Source organism: Oncorhynchus keta, chromosome 7, assembly GCF_023373465.1.
Source record: "Oncorhynchus keta strain PuntledgeMale-10-30-2019 chromosome 7, Oket_V2, whole genome shotgun sequence".
Lineage (NCBI taxonomy): Eukaryota > Metazoa > Chordata > Actinopteri > Salmoniformes > Salmonidae > Oncorhynchus > Oncorhynchus keta.
In genome coordinates, this window is record NC_068427.1 from 36753213 (window position 1) to 36772029 (window position 18817).

General features: G+C 43.9%; 1 protein-coding gene across 2 annotated transcripts; it reads right to left on the reverse strand.

Annotated features, from left to right (window-relative positions):
* Nucleotides 1-6351: 6351 nt before the first annotated feature.
* Nucleotides 6352-18491, reverse strand: LOC118386336 (transcription factor CP2-like protein 1). Of its 2 annotated transcripts, XM_035774016.2 has the most exons (15): nt 18334-18491; nt 17711-17859; nt 16657-16730; nt 14859-14964; nt 14513-14619; nt 14121-14273; nt 13861-13971; nt 13393-13490; nt 13041-13095; nt 12811-12904; nt 12326-12416; nt 12086-12168; nt 11754-11896; nt 7537-7588; nt 6352-7416 (listed from the first exon to the last, which is right to left on the reverse strand). In XM_035774016.2, the coding sequence occupies exons 1-15, from the start codon at nt 18393-18395 to the stop codon at nt 7379-7381; spliced, it is 1416 nt and encodes a 471-aa protein (XP_035629909.1). In that variant the 5' UTR covers nt 18396-18491; the 3' UTR covers nt 6352-7378. The 2 variants fall into 2 exon arrangements, with proteins under 2 accessions (XP_035629909.1, XP_052378664.1); XM_052522704.1 differs by lacking the exons at nt 16657-16730; nt 17711-17859; nt 18334-18491 and adding an exon at nt 16480-16638.
* Nucleotides 18492-18817: the final 326 nt, after the last annotated feature.

Sequence of the window (18817 nt, forward strand, 5' to 3'; positions counted from 1 at the left end):
CTGAAGAACGCCACAAGGCAAAGGGTGGCTCGTGTCAAAATGTATATTTGGAACCACTCGATATGATTGGTCATATAAAAACCTTGCATCCATGCTTTAACTCCCCCTTGTGGAGGTCTGGAGCCGTGACGCCGAGTACCTCTAAATCCCACGGTGCAAACTCGCAATTTTTAAAGGAGGAACCATTGTAGATTCCTAGTCTGGATTTGCATTTAAATTTGTGTAGGCTTGTGAATAAGGCACAGGACTGGTCTACGTCAAGGGTGTATATTCAGTACTATAGCACACAGATGGAAATCAGTTAAGAACAAATTCTTATTTACAATGACAGCCTACCAGGGAACAGTGGGTTAACTGCCTTGTTCAGGGGCAGAACGACAGATTTTTACCTTGTCAGCTCAGGGATTTGATCCGGCAACCTTTTAGGTTACTGGCCCAACATTCTAACCACTAGGCTACCTGCCGCCCAAGTTAAGACAAGGAGAAAGAGGAATCTAATTTAGACGAAGGCCCTTGCACACAGTTTCAGTATAACACACACTCGTTTAAAATCCCTATTTCAACTAAGTGCCTGAAAATCGTTGACATTTATTCCCAATTTCTTTTGCACTAATTCAGTGAAGTCAGATGCTTGCCATGTTGCCAACAGTGTCTTCTGCATCCTTTAGGTCTCTCCCCCTTTCGACATAAGCATTTTCTCATTTGGGAAAAGGTCTGTCCTCTTCCCTCTGTGACACGGAAAACATTAGTTGAGGAGATGTCAATTCGTTAGTAGGTGAGGATCATTGAAGATAGTCATGTGTATCCTAACTGAATCTTTCACATAAGAGTTTAGAAATCTGCCACACCCCCTTTGAATCAGCTTTTGCTTTTCGGGGGAGAAAAGCATGCAAACATTTAAAAACAATATATTACTTAAGGTTTATGTATAAAATGTCTTGCACAACTAACTTGAAAAAGAAGGGTCAACACTGCAAATATTGACTCTTTGCATCAACTTCATGTAAATTGTCAATAAAAGCCTTTGACAATTATGAAATGCTTGTAATTATACTTCAGTATTCCATAGTAACATCTGACAAAAATATCTAAAGACACTGAAGCAGCAAACTTTGTGGAAATTATATACATTTACATTACATTTAAGTCATTTAGCAGACGCTCTTATCCAGAGCGACTTACAAATTGGTGCATTCACCTTATGACATCCAGTAGAATAGTCACTTTAAAATAGTGCATCTAAATCTTAAAGGGGGGGGGGGAGAAGGATTACTTATCCTATCCTAGGTATTCCTTAAAGAGGTGGGGTTTCAGGTGTCTCCGGAAGGTGGTGATTGACTCCGCTGTCCTGGCGTCGTGAGGGAGTTTGTTCCACCATTGGGGAGCCAGAGCAGCGAACAGTTTTGACTGGGCTGAGCGGGAACTGTACTTCCTCAGTGGTAGGGAGGCGAGCAGGCCAGAGGTGGATGAACGCAGTGCCCTTGTTTGGGTGTAGGGCCTGATCAGAGCCTGGAGGTACTGAGGTGCCGTTCCCCTCACAGCTCCATAGGCAAGCACCATGGTCTTGTAGTGGATGCGAGCTTCAACTGGAAGCCAGTGGAGAGAGCGGAGGAGCGGGGTGATGTGAGAGAACTTGGGAAGGTTGAACACCAGACGGGCTGCGGCGTTCTGGATGAGTTGTAGGGTTTAATGGCACAGGCAGGGAGCCCAGCCAACAGCGAGTTGCAGTAATCCAGACGGGAGATGACAAGTGCCTGGATTAGGACCTGCGCGCTTCCTGTGTGAGGCAGGGTCGTACTCTGCGGATGTTGTAGAGCATGAACCTGCAGGAACGGGCCACCGCCTTGATGTTAGTTGAGAACAACAGGGTGTTGTCCAGGATCACGCCAAGGTTCTTAGCGCTCTGGGAGGAGGACACAATGGAGTTGTCAACCGTGATGGCGAGATCATGGAACGGGCAGTCCTTCCCGGGAGGAAGAGCAGCTCCGTCTTGCCGAGGTTCAGCTTGAGGTGGTGATCCGTCATCCACACTGATATGTCTGCCAGACATGCAGAGATGCGATTCGCCACCTGGTCATCAGAAGGGGGAAAGGAGAAGATTAATTGTGTGTCGTCTGCATAGCAATGATAGGAGAGACCATGTGAGATTATGACAGAGCCAAGTGACTTGGTGTATAGCGAGAATAGGAGAGGGCCTAGAACAGAGCCCTGGGGGACACCAGTGGTGAGAGCGCGTGGTGAGGAGACAGATTCTCGCCACGCCACCTGGTAGGAGCGACCTGTCAGGTAGGACGCAATCCAAGCGTGGGCCGCGCCGGAGATGCCCAACTCGGAGAGGGTGGAGAGGAGGATCTGATGGTTCACAGTATCGAAGGCAGCCGATAGGTCTAGAAGGATGAGAGCAGAGGAGAGAGAGTTAGCTTTAGCGGTGCGGAGCGCCTCCGTGATACAGAGAAGAGCAGTCTCAGTTGAATGACTAGTCTTGAAACCTGACTGATTTGGATCAAGAAGGTCATTCAGAGAGAGATAGCGGGAGAGCTGGCCAAGGACGGCACGTTCAAGAGTTTTGGAGAGAAAAGAAAGAAGGGATACTGGTCTGTAGTTGTTGACATCGGAGGGATTGAGTGTAGGTTTTTTCAGAAGGGGTGCAACTCTCGCTCTCTTGAGGACGGAAGGGACGTAGCCAGCGGTCAGGGATGAGTTGATGAGCGAGGTGAGGTAAGGGAAAGGTCTCCGGAAATGGTCTGGAGAAGAGAGGAGGGGATAGGGTCAAGCGGGCAGGTTGTTGGGCGGCCGGCATCACAAGACGCGAGATTTCATCTGGAGAGAGAGGGGAGAAAGAGGTCAGAGCACAGGGTAGGGCAGTGTGAGCAAACCAGCGGTGCCGTTTGACTTAGCAAACAAGGATCGGATGTCGTCGACCTTCTTTTCAAAATGGTTGACGAAGTCATCTGCAGAGAGGGAGGAGGGGGGGGGGAGGATTCAGGAGTGAGGAGAAGGTGGCAAAGAGCTTCCTAGGGTTAGAGGCAGATGCTTGGAATTTAGAGTGGTAGAAAATGGCTTTAGCAGCAGAGACAGAGGAGGAAAATGTAGAGAGGAGGGAGTGAAAGGATGCCAGGTCCGCAGGGAGGCGAGTTTTCCCTCATTTCCGCTCAGCTGCCCGGAGCCCTGTTCTGTGAGCTCGCAATGAGTCGTCGAGCCACGGGGCGGGAGAGGAGGACCGCGCCGGCCTGGAGGATAGGGGACATAGAGAGTCAAAGGATGCAGAAAGGGAGGAGAGGAAGGTTGAGGAGGCAGAATCAGGAGATAGGTTGGAGAAGGTTTGAGCAGAGGGAAGAGATGATAGGATGGAAGAGGAGAGAGTAGCGGGGGAGAGGGAGCGAAGGTTGGGACGGCGCGATACCATCCGAGTAGGGGCAGTGTGGGAGGTGTTAGATGAGAGCGAGAGGGAAAAGGATACAAGGTAGTGGTCGGAGACTTGGAGGGGAGTTGCAATGAGGTTAGTGGAAGAACAGCATCTAGTAAAGATGAGGTCGAGCGTATTGCCTGCCTTGTGAGTAGGGGGAAGGTGAGAGGGTGAGGTCAAAAGAGGAGAGGAGTGGAAAGAAGGAGGCAGAGAGGAATGAGTCAAAGGTAGACGTGGGGAGGTTAAAGTCGCCCAGCACTGTAAGAGGTGAGCCGTCCTCAGGAAAGGAGCTTATCAAGGTATCAAGCTCATTGATGAACTCTCCGAGGGAACCTGGAGGGCGATAAATGATAAGGATGTTAAGCTTGAAAGGGCTGGTAACTGTGACAGCATGGAATTCAAAGGAGGCGATAGACAGATGGGTGAGGGGAGAAAGAGAGAATGACCACTTGGGAGAGATGAGGATCCCGGTGCCACCACCCCGCTGACCAGAAGCTCTCGGGGTGTGCGAGAACACGTGGGCGGACGAAGAGAGAGCAGTAGGAGTAGCAGTGTTGTCTGTGGTGATCCATGTTTCCGTCAGTGCCAAGAAGTCGAGGGACTGGAGGGAGGCATAGGCTGAGATGAACTCTGCCTTGTTGGCCGCAGATCGGCAGTTCCAGAGACTACCGGAGACCTGGAACTCCACGTGGGTCGTGCGCGCTGGGACCACCAGATTAGGGTGGCTGCGGCCACGCGGTGTGGAGCGTTTGTATGGTCTGTGCAGAGAGGAGAGAACAGGGATAGACAGACACATAGTTGACAGGCTACAGAAGAGGCTACGCTAATGCAAAGGAGATTGGAATGACAAGTGGACTACACGTCTCGAATGTTCAGAAAGTTAAGCTTACGTAGCAAGAATCTTATTGACTAAAATGATTAAAATGATACAGTACTGCTGAAGTAGGCTAGCTGGCAGTAGCTGCGTTGTTGACACTACACTAATCAAGTCGTTCCGTTGAGTGTAATAGTTTCTGCAGTGCTGCTATTCGGGGGCTAGCTGGCTAGCTAGCAGTGTTGTTTACGTTACGTTGCGTTAAGAGAACGACAATAGCTGGCTAGCTAACCTAGAAAATCGCTCTAGACTACACAATTATCTTTGATACAAAGACGGCTATGTAGCTAGCTATGTAGCTAGCTACGATCAAACAAATCAAACCGTTGTACTGTAATGAAATGAAATGAAAATGTGATACTACCTGTGAATGCGATCGGGTTGTTGAGTACTATTCAGTAGACGTTGGCTAGCTGTTAGCTGTTAGCTGTTGGCTAGCTAGCAGAGTCTCCTACGTTAAGGATGACAAATAGCTGGCTAGCTAACCTCGGTAAATTAAGATGATCACTCCAAGACTACACACTCTAAACTACACAATTATCTTGGATACAAAGACAGCTATGTAGCTGGCTAACACTAAACTAATCAAGTCGTTCAGTAGAGTGTAATAGTGTAATAGCACTACAGTGGTGCTAATCTGTGGGCGTTTGCTAGCGTTTGCTAGCTGCTGGGCGAATAGCAGTGAAGGCTACGTTAGGGCGACGAAATACGATAATTATGCAATTATCTCTGATACAAGGACGGCTCTGTAGCTAGCTAAGAAGAAATTGCTAAGATTAGACAGATCAACCGTTGTACTATAATGAAATGTAATGAAAAAGTTATACTACCTGCGGAGCGAAGTGCGATGCGACCGCTCGCTCCAAGCCGGAACCAGGAGTATATATTTGAAACCATAGTTTCAGCTAACCACGTGAGACCAGCTAACTATTTAATGTTGCTGTCAGGAAAGCTTCAATCATGAATGGTAAGTTTGCAGTTTTACATGATAACTTTAAACACAGGCTACATATTTTATGTTCAGTCTAGTTGTGTTGAAGCCACCGCGTCTCCATCTTGGTACTCCACCACCATTGTAAAAAATATTTTGGAAGCTATATAAATGCATTTACCACTGTCTACATTCATTTTTTCCAATCTTATTATATTACAGACACCTTAATGCATACTTTTAAAAATAAAAAATATTGGAGATCGCTAATGTTACTATCCACACTACAACAACAAAATGCTTAAATATATGTAATTTTTTCCTTGAAACATTTAAATGAAGTACTGTAGAATTCCATTAATTCCTATGGAAGACTGCTCCTGCTGGTTCTGGTACCATCTCTCCCTGTACCCCTTGCGACCAGACTGACCTCACTTGGAGGTCATGTCAGAGGTGAGCAATGAGTTACCTAACAAGTGTCCTAGACCATCCACCTACTGTTTCACAACTCCTGTGTTAAACAAGTGTCCCCTGGGCCTCAACCTGATCTGTATTGTAGTTAGAGCTGCATTATGTTATAATTCCGTGTTACAGGTTTTGGTTTTTCCATTTGTTTTGAGTGCGACTTTAGCACGTATAGGACCTTAGCCATAGGGCGCACCAATTGGTGTCACCTCATTAGTCAGTATGTGTTACACCTGTGCTGGTTGCCATCTCGTTAGTGGGAAGGTATTTCACCTGCACTGGCCCAGGTGCTATTCTTTATCTGATCTTCCCTGTTTTGGTTTTGCTCCACTTTTTGGTTTGATTCCTATCTTTATCTTTGGTGTGGGATTTTCTTTTGTTAGCCTCTTGGGAAAATTTTTGCACTCATGGTGGGTGTCTTTTAGGACCCAGTTGTTGTTGTTACTAGTCAACTTTTAGTTGACAACCCCATGAGTGTCTTTCAGAACCCCTCCGAAAACACCTGTTTAGTTTGGTTGTTGTCAGTGATTCTTCGTTAGTTCTTCTTTCAGTTTGAGTGACAATTTTGTTTTTTTCTTGTTGGGGAACATAACATTCTTCATTAAATACATTGAGCTGATCTTGTTTATACTGTAACAAATGTTAGTGAATGATAAATTGAACTCAGAAGAATAGTACAGAGCAGTGCAAAATTCTTTATGTTGAGTGAAATCACATCACAGTCATGGCAGTCAAGTTTTTTTCATTAAAATTCAAGCATTAGCAGTAATACTTAACGTATTGGACAATATCAAGCTATTTCAATTTCAGTACAGGTATGTGGAACAACTGATATGCTGTACATAAAATGTTACATTAAATGGGAGATAAATAACAGAAGCAGGATAGAATCCTTAGCTATTACAGCTGTATGATTTGTTCATTTGCCTTATCTGTAAGTCTGTACTGGGGGTTGAAATATTTGTCTAGATTCTTTTAATTCAAATGTTTAAAATAGGAAAAGCAATTGTGGCCCGAAGCAAACAGAGTTAATACTTTACATCACTTTTGAAACACTGTAGTATTGCTAAACACTATTGAATAAACATAAACCATGTGGATAGGAAAGATATCATTTGAAGATGAAATCAAAGTAAGTTTCAGAATGAATACTTGAATGTGACCCCTAGAAAACAGTTGGTCCTCACTCTTTATGAAACAATATGTACTGATACCGCAGAAAGTAATGTTTGCCTTCTAATATGTAACATCAAACAAATCAACAACTATAGATCGTAACAAAGGAATGCCAATAATGTAGTATATTTTGGATTTCTTTGAACAACACTTTATGATACATTTCAACAACTTAAAGAGTGATTTTAAATAGATTTTTATGATATTTACTTTTTTTTTTTTTTAAACATGTCCATTTTGCAGGAGTAATGAACCATGCTTTATAAACGAATTACACATCTCATCAAAATTAACCAATAACTTAATAAAAAAATACATTAAAAAAGTAAACTAAAAAGCTGTCTCAAGGACATTTTCAGAGTTATTGCAATGCCTGGACAGGAACATGATATATAGAATAAGCTATGAACAATATATACAATTCCACTATTTAATGTTACAAAGTTTCAATACTCCACAACAAGCCCTATACGTTCCAGACACTTGAACAGGGATCTAAACTATCCACTCCAGACCTGTCCTCCAGTCACTTCAACACAACATGGTAGCCATCATTATTTTCATCTGCAATTAGAAGATTAACATAGGACAACTATTAGCTCTGTTAAAACATTAAATAAGTATACAAATTGCATATTTACATGAGGTTCTGTGCATTTAAGAGGTTAGTGAGGGAAATATGACCTTTCAGAGTGTTGACAACAAAGCTGGTTTCCTCTGTGAAGTTCTGCACCATCTGAGAAATAAGAAATTAAGAAGATATTAATTTGACATTTAAATGGCATCTTTCTCTTTATTTGTTTGATGCTGGTAGTCAATCAGTAACCAGATATCATAATCAAGTGCATGGAAACAGCGCTGGCCATATCAGCCTGAGCCAGTTGATTCTGTTGTAGTTCCTCTGCATCCATAGGTCTACATTCCCCTGTTTCCTACCAGTCATTAATGATTGATTTTCTATGCCGTTGCCATTTACACAGGGCCATTAGTGATATTAGTGACCCAAGCTGACTGACCCATGCCAGCCCAGGGCACAAACAACCAACACAGGGCCTCTGGAGGAAATACAGATAACCTAACAACTCCACAACCCCTACCACTATCACTATCACTACTCACTGATAGAAACACTACCCACGACCCCAACCCCAACCCCTGCCACTAGCACTATCACTACTCACCGATAGAACAACTACCCACGACCCCAACCCCTACCACTAGCACTATCACTACTCACTGATAGAAACACTACCCACGACCCCAACCCCTACCACTAGCACTATCACTACTCACCGATAGAACAACTACCCATGACCCCAACCCCTACCACTAGCACTATCACTACTCACTGATAGAAACACTACCCACGACCCCTACCCCTACCACTAGCACTATCACTACTCACTGATAGAAACACTACCCACGACCCCAACCCCTACCACTAGCACTATCACTACTCACTGATAGAAACACTACCCACGACCCCAACCCCTGCCACTAGCACTATCACTACTCACCGATAGAACAACTACCCACGACCCCAACCCCTACCACTAGCACGATCACTACTCACTGATAGAAACACTACCCACGACCCCTACCCCTACCACTAGCACTATCACTACTCACTGATAGAACAACTACCCACGACCCCAACCCCTACCACTAGCACTATCACTACTCACTGATAGAAACACTACCCACGACCCCTACCCCTACCACTAGCACTATCACTACTCACTGATAGAACAACTACCCACGACCCCAACCCCTACCACTAGCACTATCACTACTCACCGATAGAACAACTACCCACGACCCCAACCCCTACCACTAGCACTATCACTACTCACTGATAGAAACACTACCCACGACCCCTACCCCTACCACTAGCACTATCACTACTCACTGATAGAAACACTACCCACGACCCCTACCCCTACCACTATCACTACTCACTGATAGAACAACTACCCACGACCCCAACCCCTACCACTAGCACTATCACTACTCACCGATAGAACAACTACCCACGACCCCAACCCCTGCCACTAGCACTATCACTACTCACCGATAGAACAACTACCCACGACCCCAACCCCTACCACTAGCACTATCACTACTCACCGATAGAACAACTACCCACAACCCCAACCCCTGCCACTAGCACTATCACTACTCACCGATAGAACAACTACCCACGACCCCAACCCCTACCACTAGCACTATCACTACTCACTGATAGAAACACTACCCACGACCCCAACCCCTGCCACTAGCACTATCACTACTCACCGATAGAAACACTACCCACGACCCCAATCCCTACCACTAGCACTATCACTACTCACTGATAGAACAACTACCCACGACCCCAACCCCTACCACTAGCACTATCACTACTCACTGATAGAAACACTACCCACGACCCCAACCCCTACCACTAGCACTATCACTACTCACCGATAGAACAACTACCCACGACCCCAACCCCTACCACTAGCACTATCACTACTCACTGATAGAAACACTACCCACGACCCCAACCCCTACCACTAGCACTATCACTACTCACTGATAGAACAACTACCCACGACCCCAACCCCTACCACTAGCACTATCACTACTCAACGATAGAACAACTACCCACGACCCCAACCCCTACCACTAGCATTATCACTACTCACCGATAGAACAACTACCCACGACCCCAACCCCTACCACTAGCACTATCACTACTCACCGATAGAACAACTACCCACGACCCCAACCCCTACCACTAGCACTATCACTACTCACTGATAGAAACACTACCCACGACCCCAACCCCTACCACTAGCACTATCACTACTCACTGATAGAACAACTACCCACGACCCCAACCCCTACCACTAGCACTATCACTACTCACTGATAGAAACACTACCCACGACCCCTACCCCTACCACTAGCACTATCACTACTCACTGATAGAAACACTACCCACGACCCCAACCAATACCACTAGCACTATCATTACTCACTGATAGAAACACTACCCACGACCCCAACCCCTACCACTAGCACTATCACTACTCACTGATAGAACAACTACCCACGACCCCTACCACTAGCACTATCACTACTCACCGAAAGAAACACTACCCACGACCCCAACCCCTACCACTAGCACTATCACGACTCACCGATAGAAACACTACCCACGACCCCTACCACTAGCACTATCACTACTCACCGAAAGAAACACTACCCACGACCCCAACCCCTACCACTAGCACTATCACTACTCACTGATAGAAACACTACCCACGACCTTAACCCCTACCACTAGCACTACTCACTGATAGAAACACTACCCATGACCCCAACCCCTGCCACTAGCACTATCACTACTCACCGATAGAAACACTACCCACGACCCCAACCCCTACCACTAGCACTATCACGACTCACCGATAGAAACACTACCCACGACCCCTACCACTAGCACTATCACTACTCACCGAAAGAAACACTACCCACGACCCCAACCCCTACCACTATCACTACTCACTGATAGAACAACTACCCACGACCCCAACCCCTACCACTAGCACTATCACTACTCACTGCTAGAAACACTACCCACGACCCCAACCCCTACCACTAGCACTATCACTACTCACTGATAGAAACACTACCCACGACCCCAACCCCTACCACTAGCACTATCACTACTCACTGATAGAACAACTACCCACGACCCCAACCCCTACCACTAGCACTATCACTACTCACCGAAAGAAACACTACCCACGACCCCAACCCCTACCACTAGCACTATCACGACTCACCGATAGAAACACTACCCACGACCCCTACCACTAGCACTATCACTACTCACCGAAAGAAACACTACCCACGACCCCAACCCCTACCACTAGCACTATCACTACTCACTGATAGAAACACTACCCACGACCTTAACCCCTACCACTAGCACGATCACTACTCACTGATAGAAACACTACCCATGACCCCAACCCCTGCCACTAGCACTATCACTACTCACCGATAGAAACACTACCCACGACCCCAACCCCTACCACTAGCACTATCACGACTCACCGATAGAAACACTACCCACGACCCCTACCACTAGCACTACTCACCGAAAGAAACACTACCCACGACCCCAACCCCTACCACTAGCACTATCACTACTCACTGATAGAACCACTACCCACGACCTTAACCCCTACCACTAGCACGATCACTACTCACTGATAGAAACACTACCCATGACCCCAAACCCTACCACTATCACTACCCATGACCCCAACCCCTACTTACTGATATAAACACTACCCATGACCCCAAACCCTACCACTATCACTACTCAGTGATAGAAACACTACCCATGACCCCAACCCCTACGCACTGATAGAAACACTACCCATGACCCCAACCCCTACCACTAGCACTATTCACTGATAAACACTACCCATGACCCCAACCACTAGCACTACCACTACTCACTCACTGATAGAAACACTACCCATGACCCCAACCCCTAGAACTACTCAACAAATGTTTTCAAAACTTTGTCTCCCTCTGAAAATGCATTGGAGGAGAAGGTCAGAGGGTTACTTTGTAAAGCCAAGTAATTCATCTGCAGTTACTAATGATTAAATATGCATACATACAATATAACTACTAACCAAATGCTTGAAAATCAAATAGTAATCTGTAGATACACTATATCCTTCATCTGAACTCTGACCCCTGCCTTCTCTCACCTCATCAGAGACCAGTATGTGTATCCCTGTGGGTCCTTGTCTGTAGATGTGGCTGATCTGCTGGGGAGTTACACTGTAAAGGAGAGCTATCTTCTCTGAACTCTGACCCCTGCCATATCTCACCTCATCAGAGACCAGTATGTGTATCCCTGTGGGTCCTTGTCTGTAGATGTGGCTGATCTGCTGGGGAGTTACACTGTAAAGGAGAGCTATCTTCTCTGAGAGGTCCCCCAGTGTCAGGTCCTCCAGATATAGAGCATGGTACACTATAGACATAGGAGGAAAGGCGATTAGCTGAGGGTTAGAGATCATCATCAGCTAAAACATGATATGGGAAATACTGGAAAATCACTGGAGGTTCTTAGTCCAGGACTAGGCTTATCTTTGTCTGGGAAAGGGTCCTTTGGTGTCAGATAACTAGTACCCAGAAAAATTGGAGATGTACAGTAACCTACCCTCTCCCCCCCCGGGCTTTGTCTGTGGTTGATTCCTGGCTTGTTGTTGACACACATAGATGGTGAGGCGGGGCTGTATACACCTGTACAGAGTAAAGACGAATAACACCCATCCAGAATTGACCATGGTAAATGTGGGATAAAAGTTACACACTTGAGTAAAGTACTAATTAAACATGTGAAGTGTTGCCAAAAAATGTATATTGGATTAGTCTTCCTGCCACTGCAGTTTAGTCTCACCTTCCTTTGATGGTGTTGAACAGCCGGATGCCATCTGACGGACCACAGATTTGGATCAGGTCCTCTCTGCTCATCTTCAACAGGTCAGCACCTACAACATTCACAGAAGATCCACAGTCACTTACAAACTGGTCTGATGACGTTTTGGAGGAACAAGGACATAAAGAGAGAGAAAAGTCCCTGGTTATTCTCTGCCTTTCTACAAAGTTAGAAGCAATTCTAGATTTGTGGTGTCTGACAGTCATCTGAGTGTCATTCATGTGTTAAATTATTTCACTTTAAAAATAATCTATATTTAATTTTCACTGGAAATGTCCTTCAGATATCAATTACATGCATCAAAACAAAAAGCTACAAAGAAAGGTTTATAGTCTTAGAAACAGGCATAACATTGTCAAGGAAATGGATGCTCTGGCAACAGTGTTCAGGAACATACAACTAGGTCTTAAGGTTGAGTCTTGCATTAATTGAACCACACACACTACCTGAGAACCTGGAGAAGAGCCTACAGTAAGGCGAGAACCTGTGAAGCTGAAGCCACAGCTGCGTGTCCTGCGGTGAGGACGATGGCACAAGGTGCTACATGTCAAAAAGAAGAAGAGCCCTTGAAATGAGTAGCTATAGCACCCACTGACTGCCCACTGTCTCCAAACAATTGCCTAAAAAAATAAGAGATGAGAGCAATGGCATTAATACTACTTCTCCCGTTACTTACATCAGAAGAGCAGCCGGACAGAATCAGCTCCCCCTGCTGGATTGGAGAGCTGTTGCTATAAAAGTAAAGTGTCACACAAATGGGGAAGATGACAAGAGTTGGGTCATTAAGTAATGACTTGTCCTGATAAGACTAGTGCAAATAGGCAGATCCAATGGGATTGCACTGTAGATAATGGAGGATCCAATTTGGCTAACCTCTTGTCCTACATAACGGTTTTTCAGAAAATGCGTGGGTGTGCAACTGAACTGCCATAGATGCACAAAGACAGACAAATCCTATATTTACCTCATGATCAACAATTTAAGTCATTGAAACAGTTAAATTCATCCAGATAAGAGAGGTGTCTTACCCATCAGTAAAGCTACATGAGGTGGGGGAGCTGTGGTAGACTGGGGAAGGAGTGTTGTTAGTGCTACTGAGATTTGGGGCATCAGGCCAGGGGGAACACTGAAACAAAAGAGAGAGGAAATGAACTTTAATAAGATGTCCATGGCAAAGAGAAAGGTACGTCTGGTTACTGTTTTACTAGGACAATGTGATTGTAGACTGATACAGACATAAGTGGGAAATCCTAGAAACCTAAAACCAGGTTGGTAGAAAACAATCACTGTTTTTTCCAGCATGTTGGTTTGACGTCAAAAGAAAAGGCACTGACGGACTGTTGCCCTAACTGTCACAATCATTAACAGACAACTGCATCAAGGGCTGGTTAGAGTGACTACGGAGTCAATCAACATGAGTGGACTTAAGCAACATATTAACATATTATGACAGAATAGCTTGTCAAGTGACAAGCCACAGTGTTAGGGTCCCTCACCTCGGTAAGCATGGTGGTTTCATGAGAGGATTGGTATTTCTCCCTGTCTTGATGGGACTTTTTATCAATCTTTTCCCTATCAGTCTTCAGTTTACGATCAGCTCCTTTTGGCTTAAAGAAAATAGAAGAAAATATTAAGTACACAAAGAAATTAAATGGACTAATAGCTCTCACAACCAGAAATGCACACACACACACACACACACACACACACACCCACCCACCCACCCACCCACCCACCCACCTAAGAGCCCCTTTACCTTGAAGACCTTGACCTGACAGCTGGAGGAGTGCATATGTTCCAGGTACTCTCCATGTTCGTTCTGAGTGAAGGTGTCTATCTGGATACGGAAGGGAACTCCCTTCTCCCCACCATGCTTCCTAGGGGTGAACTCAGTGCTAATGCAGTTGACCTGAACACAAACAAACATACATACACAGTCCATGAGCCATTCTATATGGTAATTAGAGTTTCAAATGCAAGAGATGGGTGGAATTGGAAAATAGTACCTCTGGGATGTGGGAAGTTACTGTATAAACTCACTTCCTAAAACCTTTTATATGTCTAATGATTTTACTTTCACCCCCCCCAATTCCAGGACCAAAGTAAGCTAGAAAGCAGGGAAAAGAACTAGATATTTGACCGTGTTACCTGGATGAAGACGGATGCGTTCTTGACGGGATCCCAGAGGAACTCTATAGTGTTGAGCTGCAGTGGGTGAGCACGAGGCTCGACGACACCCACAGAGAGGGGGGTATCTGGACACAGTCAATCAAGTCAGTAAGTCACAGCAGGTCAGAATAAATTATTATGCCTTTTTACCAGGTAGATACTTAGAAAGGATTAGTCAAAACGGTAAATAACTAATAATTGCATAGTAATTACACTTCACTATTAGACCAAAGGCAATGTAGATCATATCATAGGTCAGTCATCAAACATACTGTGGTTGGGCTTTACTTAAGAAGTTCTCTGGTCTGCAGGCAACCAGCCTTACCTACATCCAGGATTCTGTCCCCAGGCCTGTTCCATCTCCAACCCTCCAGCTGCTGATGTTCTGTGTACTGCAGGCGCCGGTCATGAAACACCACACGCACAATGCTCTGTGGACAAGCAGGACAAAGCATTAGTACGAAGCACAGTGACTAGGCAAGGCAGCCTCGCACGTGGCCGATCGTGTCGTTCGGCAAAGTGCGAAGAGCTACGCACAATCTCCCAGAAGAACCATTTACAGATAATTTATTCAGACAGCATTAATGAGTGGAGATCCATATGGATTGCATCACCCTTGGCTTTGACTCATATGAATAACACTTCAAATAACAGCCACAGATTCCCATTGACGAAAAGCATAGAAAGGTAGATAATGCTGTGGTTAAAGGATTCAATTATGTCTGATGGTTGTGCAATAATCTGCCATCATAACAAAACTATTTGTTGACAGAAGCTATGAGATAAAATATCCATGAGTTCTTCCTGTGCTATTAAGACATTTAGTGAGGAATCAGTAGAAGTTGTTTGAAGTGTCACCGTTTGAGAACAAAGCACATACATAAAGATTGTCATTATTAAAGCCCTGGTCGGGATGGGTAACGACAGACTAGACAACTGACTGTGCATACTTAATTATTGTTTCCACGCAAACGAAGGGACATAAATTAATGTTCCTCCTCACTGTTGCATTAGTATTAAGTTAATTGCACATTTAAAACCTACTAAGAACATAAATCAAATCGTAAAATTAACAACCTGTAAAAACAACGTTTCCATTAATTTCAGCCTATTACACTGAGAGGCTCATGCGTGACTGCGCAGAGCACAAGGACATAGACAGACACAACACGTCATCTGTTTGTACAAGTGCCACCTGTTCCATTCTAGTGTCGTTAGACTGCTTCATTGAACACGACCGAAATATGACCGTCCATTCCTGACAGCCTGACGACACAGAACTTTCAAGTGGATGGATATGTGTATTGGGACATGGCTAAATTAAATTAAAATGACTTCATTTTTCCCTTCATGGAAAATGCATACCGATATCTGCCTTAATTTTAAACCAAGTCATTTGATTGAATTTCACTGGGGAAAGACATAAACGTATATCAAAGTCGAGTCCCATAATTCATATCACTTAAAAACAAACATAGATACAACATATTATAACAACCTGCAACAAAATGTGCACATAGTGACAACTTGAGTTGTACTAATGGGTGTTATTCATAAACCAGTGGCATCTTCAATATACCACTTGTTCTTTTTTAAATAATTAAATAAAGTTAAACACGGTTTCCTTTACAACAGACATGGGATTGTAATAATTCCCTTGCTATATTGATCAACGTTCTTGATGCACATTTCGTATTTGAAAAAGAAAAACAAGAAATACATTTCAACAAAGAAAAAGATGTCAAAACGTTATGAATAACTCCCAGTAGTAAAGTCTATAGACGAAAGCAGAATTGTACGTAAGATGAACTTATGCAAAAAGAGCAAATAAGACAACTTGAAGGTATGTGATGTGCGATAAAGCTGATGTGTTGAAGGGTAAGCTGAACTGAGCTGAGTGTGTGGTGGTGTATAAGTTCAGAAGGGGAGAAGATGGGTGATAGTACCAAGTCTTCAAAGATGGCACCCGCCCAACCCCCGAAGTGGAAAGAAGAGGGTTGAGGAGTCACCTGTGTGTTGACAGTTTCAGGAAATGGAGGATACATACAAACAGATAAAGAAAAAAAGGTCAGAGAAGAGGTCACATGAAAGTTAAAAATACATACACAATACCTTTAACCTACCTTAACATATTTGCTGCTTATATCTGTATACTCCACTAGTTTTCTGTTAAGCATACGGATTTCGTAGGACTGACCTACATTTTAAAACATTAAGACAAACCTGATTAAAATTGAAAAATGTGAAATCAATTAGTCAGAAAAAGGGGCAGCATAAGAATAGAAATGCATTCAATAGGCACCTTTTCTTTAACAATCATTTTACAGTCAGGGTTTACCCCCATAGACCCTTTGCAGTGCCCCCTAGAAGTTTTCAACCAGATTATGGTTGAGCCCACCAATTGTCAAGTAAAAATCTTTACTTTGCAATTTACTATTACAATTTCCATCATATCAAGCAAGTACTTCTGTGCAATAGTCATGTCATATAAACATATTTTAAAGGCAGGTAGACCTACATAGTAGACTAACTTTTTTTTCTTTCTTTTTTTAAATGTGGGGGTTGTATAATTTTGGGCTGGTTTACCAATAGTTTCCAATTTCATTCACCGAAATATGCAACCTACTTAGTAACTTTCGGTAAATGGCCGTCTTATATGCAATATATTCATAATACAAAAATCCAATGATGATCGTAAATTAGACCACAAGAGAGAACAAGAAGATGAGAACAATGAGGGAAAATGCAGTTCAAGATAAGATGAATATGAAAATCAACTATATACCTTGGGGGAGCTTTCATAAACTGAAGTGGAATATCTAGAGATCCAAGATTCCTGATGTGGGACTATTTAAAGGGGAATTGTGTGTCTCTATGTAAATAAGCTGAACAAGATTTACTCAAATGTAAGTGTCATTCATCTTGTGTGGGTAGTAAATGTAAAGAAAAAAGAGTGAATATGACCATTACATGAACTTCCTTTGCCTAAAGATGAGCGTGCAGCATGTGTGTGATGCAGTTGTTCGGTTTACTGGAGGGATGTTTTTTCCATATTGTATCAGTGCTGATAAGAGGGAGAATGTTCTTCTGAGTGGGCCTACACTCAATTACGTGCCATGAATTCAATTCCATCCAACAACCTATAACTTTAGTAATAAAGAAAGAATAGCTAGCTACCTTGGTTTAGATAAGTCAGAGTTTCTTCTTGCTGTTTTACAGCTGGCGAGGTGGCTGCACAGAGAACATATTGGAAAGGAGACCATTTGGCGCCATTTTCTGTTGCGTGCCGTTCCTCCTCGTGTTTCAGGAAAGGCGCCAAAGCATCTCTGAGCGAGAGCAGCGAGAGAGGAGAGGGAAAATGTGCGGTTGATCATTAATTATCGAAGCGTAAATAAGTAAGAGGCTTCTCAATGGTCAGCCAGATTTAATCTTATCAGTACCTCTTGACTATGGTGTAGGTAGGTAAAATGTTTTAATTAACTTGTATGATGCATAATCACATTGCACAACATTATTTAGCCATATATTTTGTACTTTATCCAATGCACCTCAGATTTAAATGTAGAGTAGCAATTTTGCAAGATCTTGGCCTAAGCTACTACAACACTCAAGTGCAATATTGGTGAAGTTGTGGGCTAATTCAAATGTATGAAACATTTTGCTGCTTTCAATCCCATTTAAATGTTAAATTTTTTTCTTAAAGGCTTCATAAATTTTTTTCTCCACTGAATTAAACTTTTCTGATTATTAAAGTTCTCTAAAAACATACTAAAGTTTCCTAATTGGAGATGTCCACTTACCGAATATAACTTGCAGTTGAATGCTGGTGGTAGGGCTCTGGCTGATTGTGCCAAAACAACATGTTTTCCAGTGCAGCGTCTAAAGTATCCCCAGAAACAGAGAATGGGAGTTGGGAATGGCACCCTGGTGTGTTGTTTCCACAGGTAGGTCTGATAGCGCTCTCAAAGAAGTTTGCCGGCCAGCACCCACGCTCCAGACTTATATACCGGGTATGACATCACTTTCAACTCATTAGAATACCTTACATGACCTTTGAGAAGCGGACTGTGACTCACTGTTTGCCTCCCAAATGGCACCCTATTCCCAATATAGTGCACTACTTTTGACCATAGTTCCATAGGGCTTTGGTCAAAAGTAGTGCACTATGTAGGAAATAGGGTGCCATTTGGGATACATTCACTGAAACACTTCCCCTGCCCCATAGTAGTGCAGGACAGGTAGCTTAAAATTTGAATAAGCGCACAGTCCGATTTGTATTTTTTA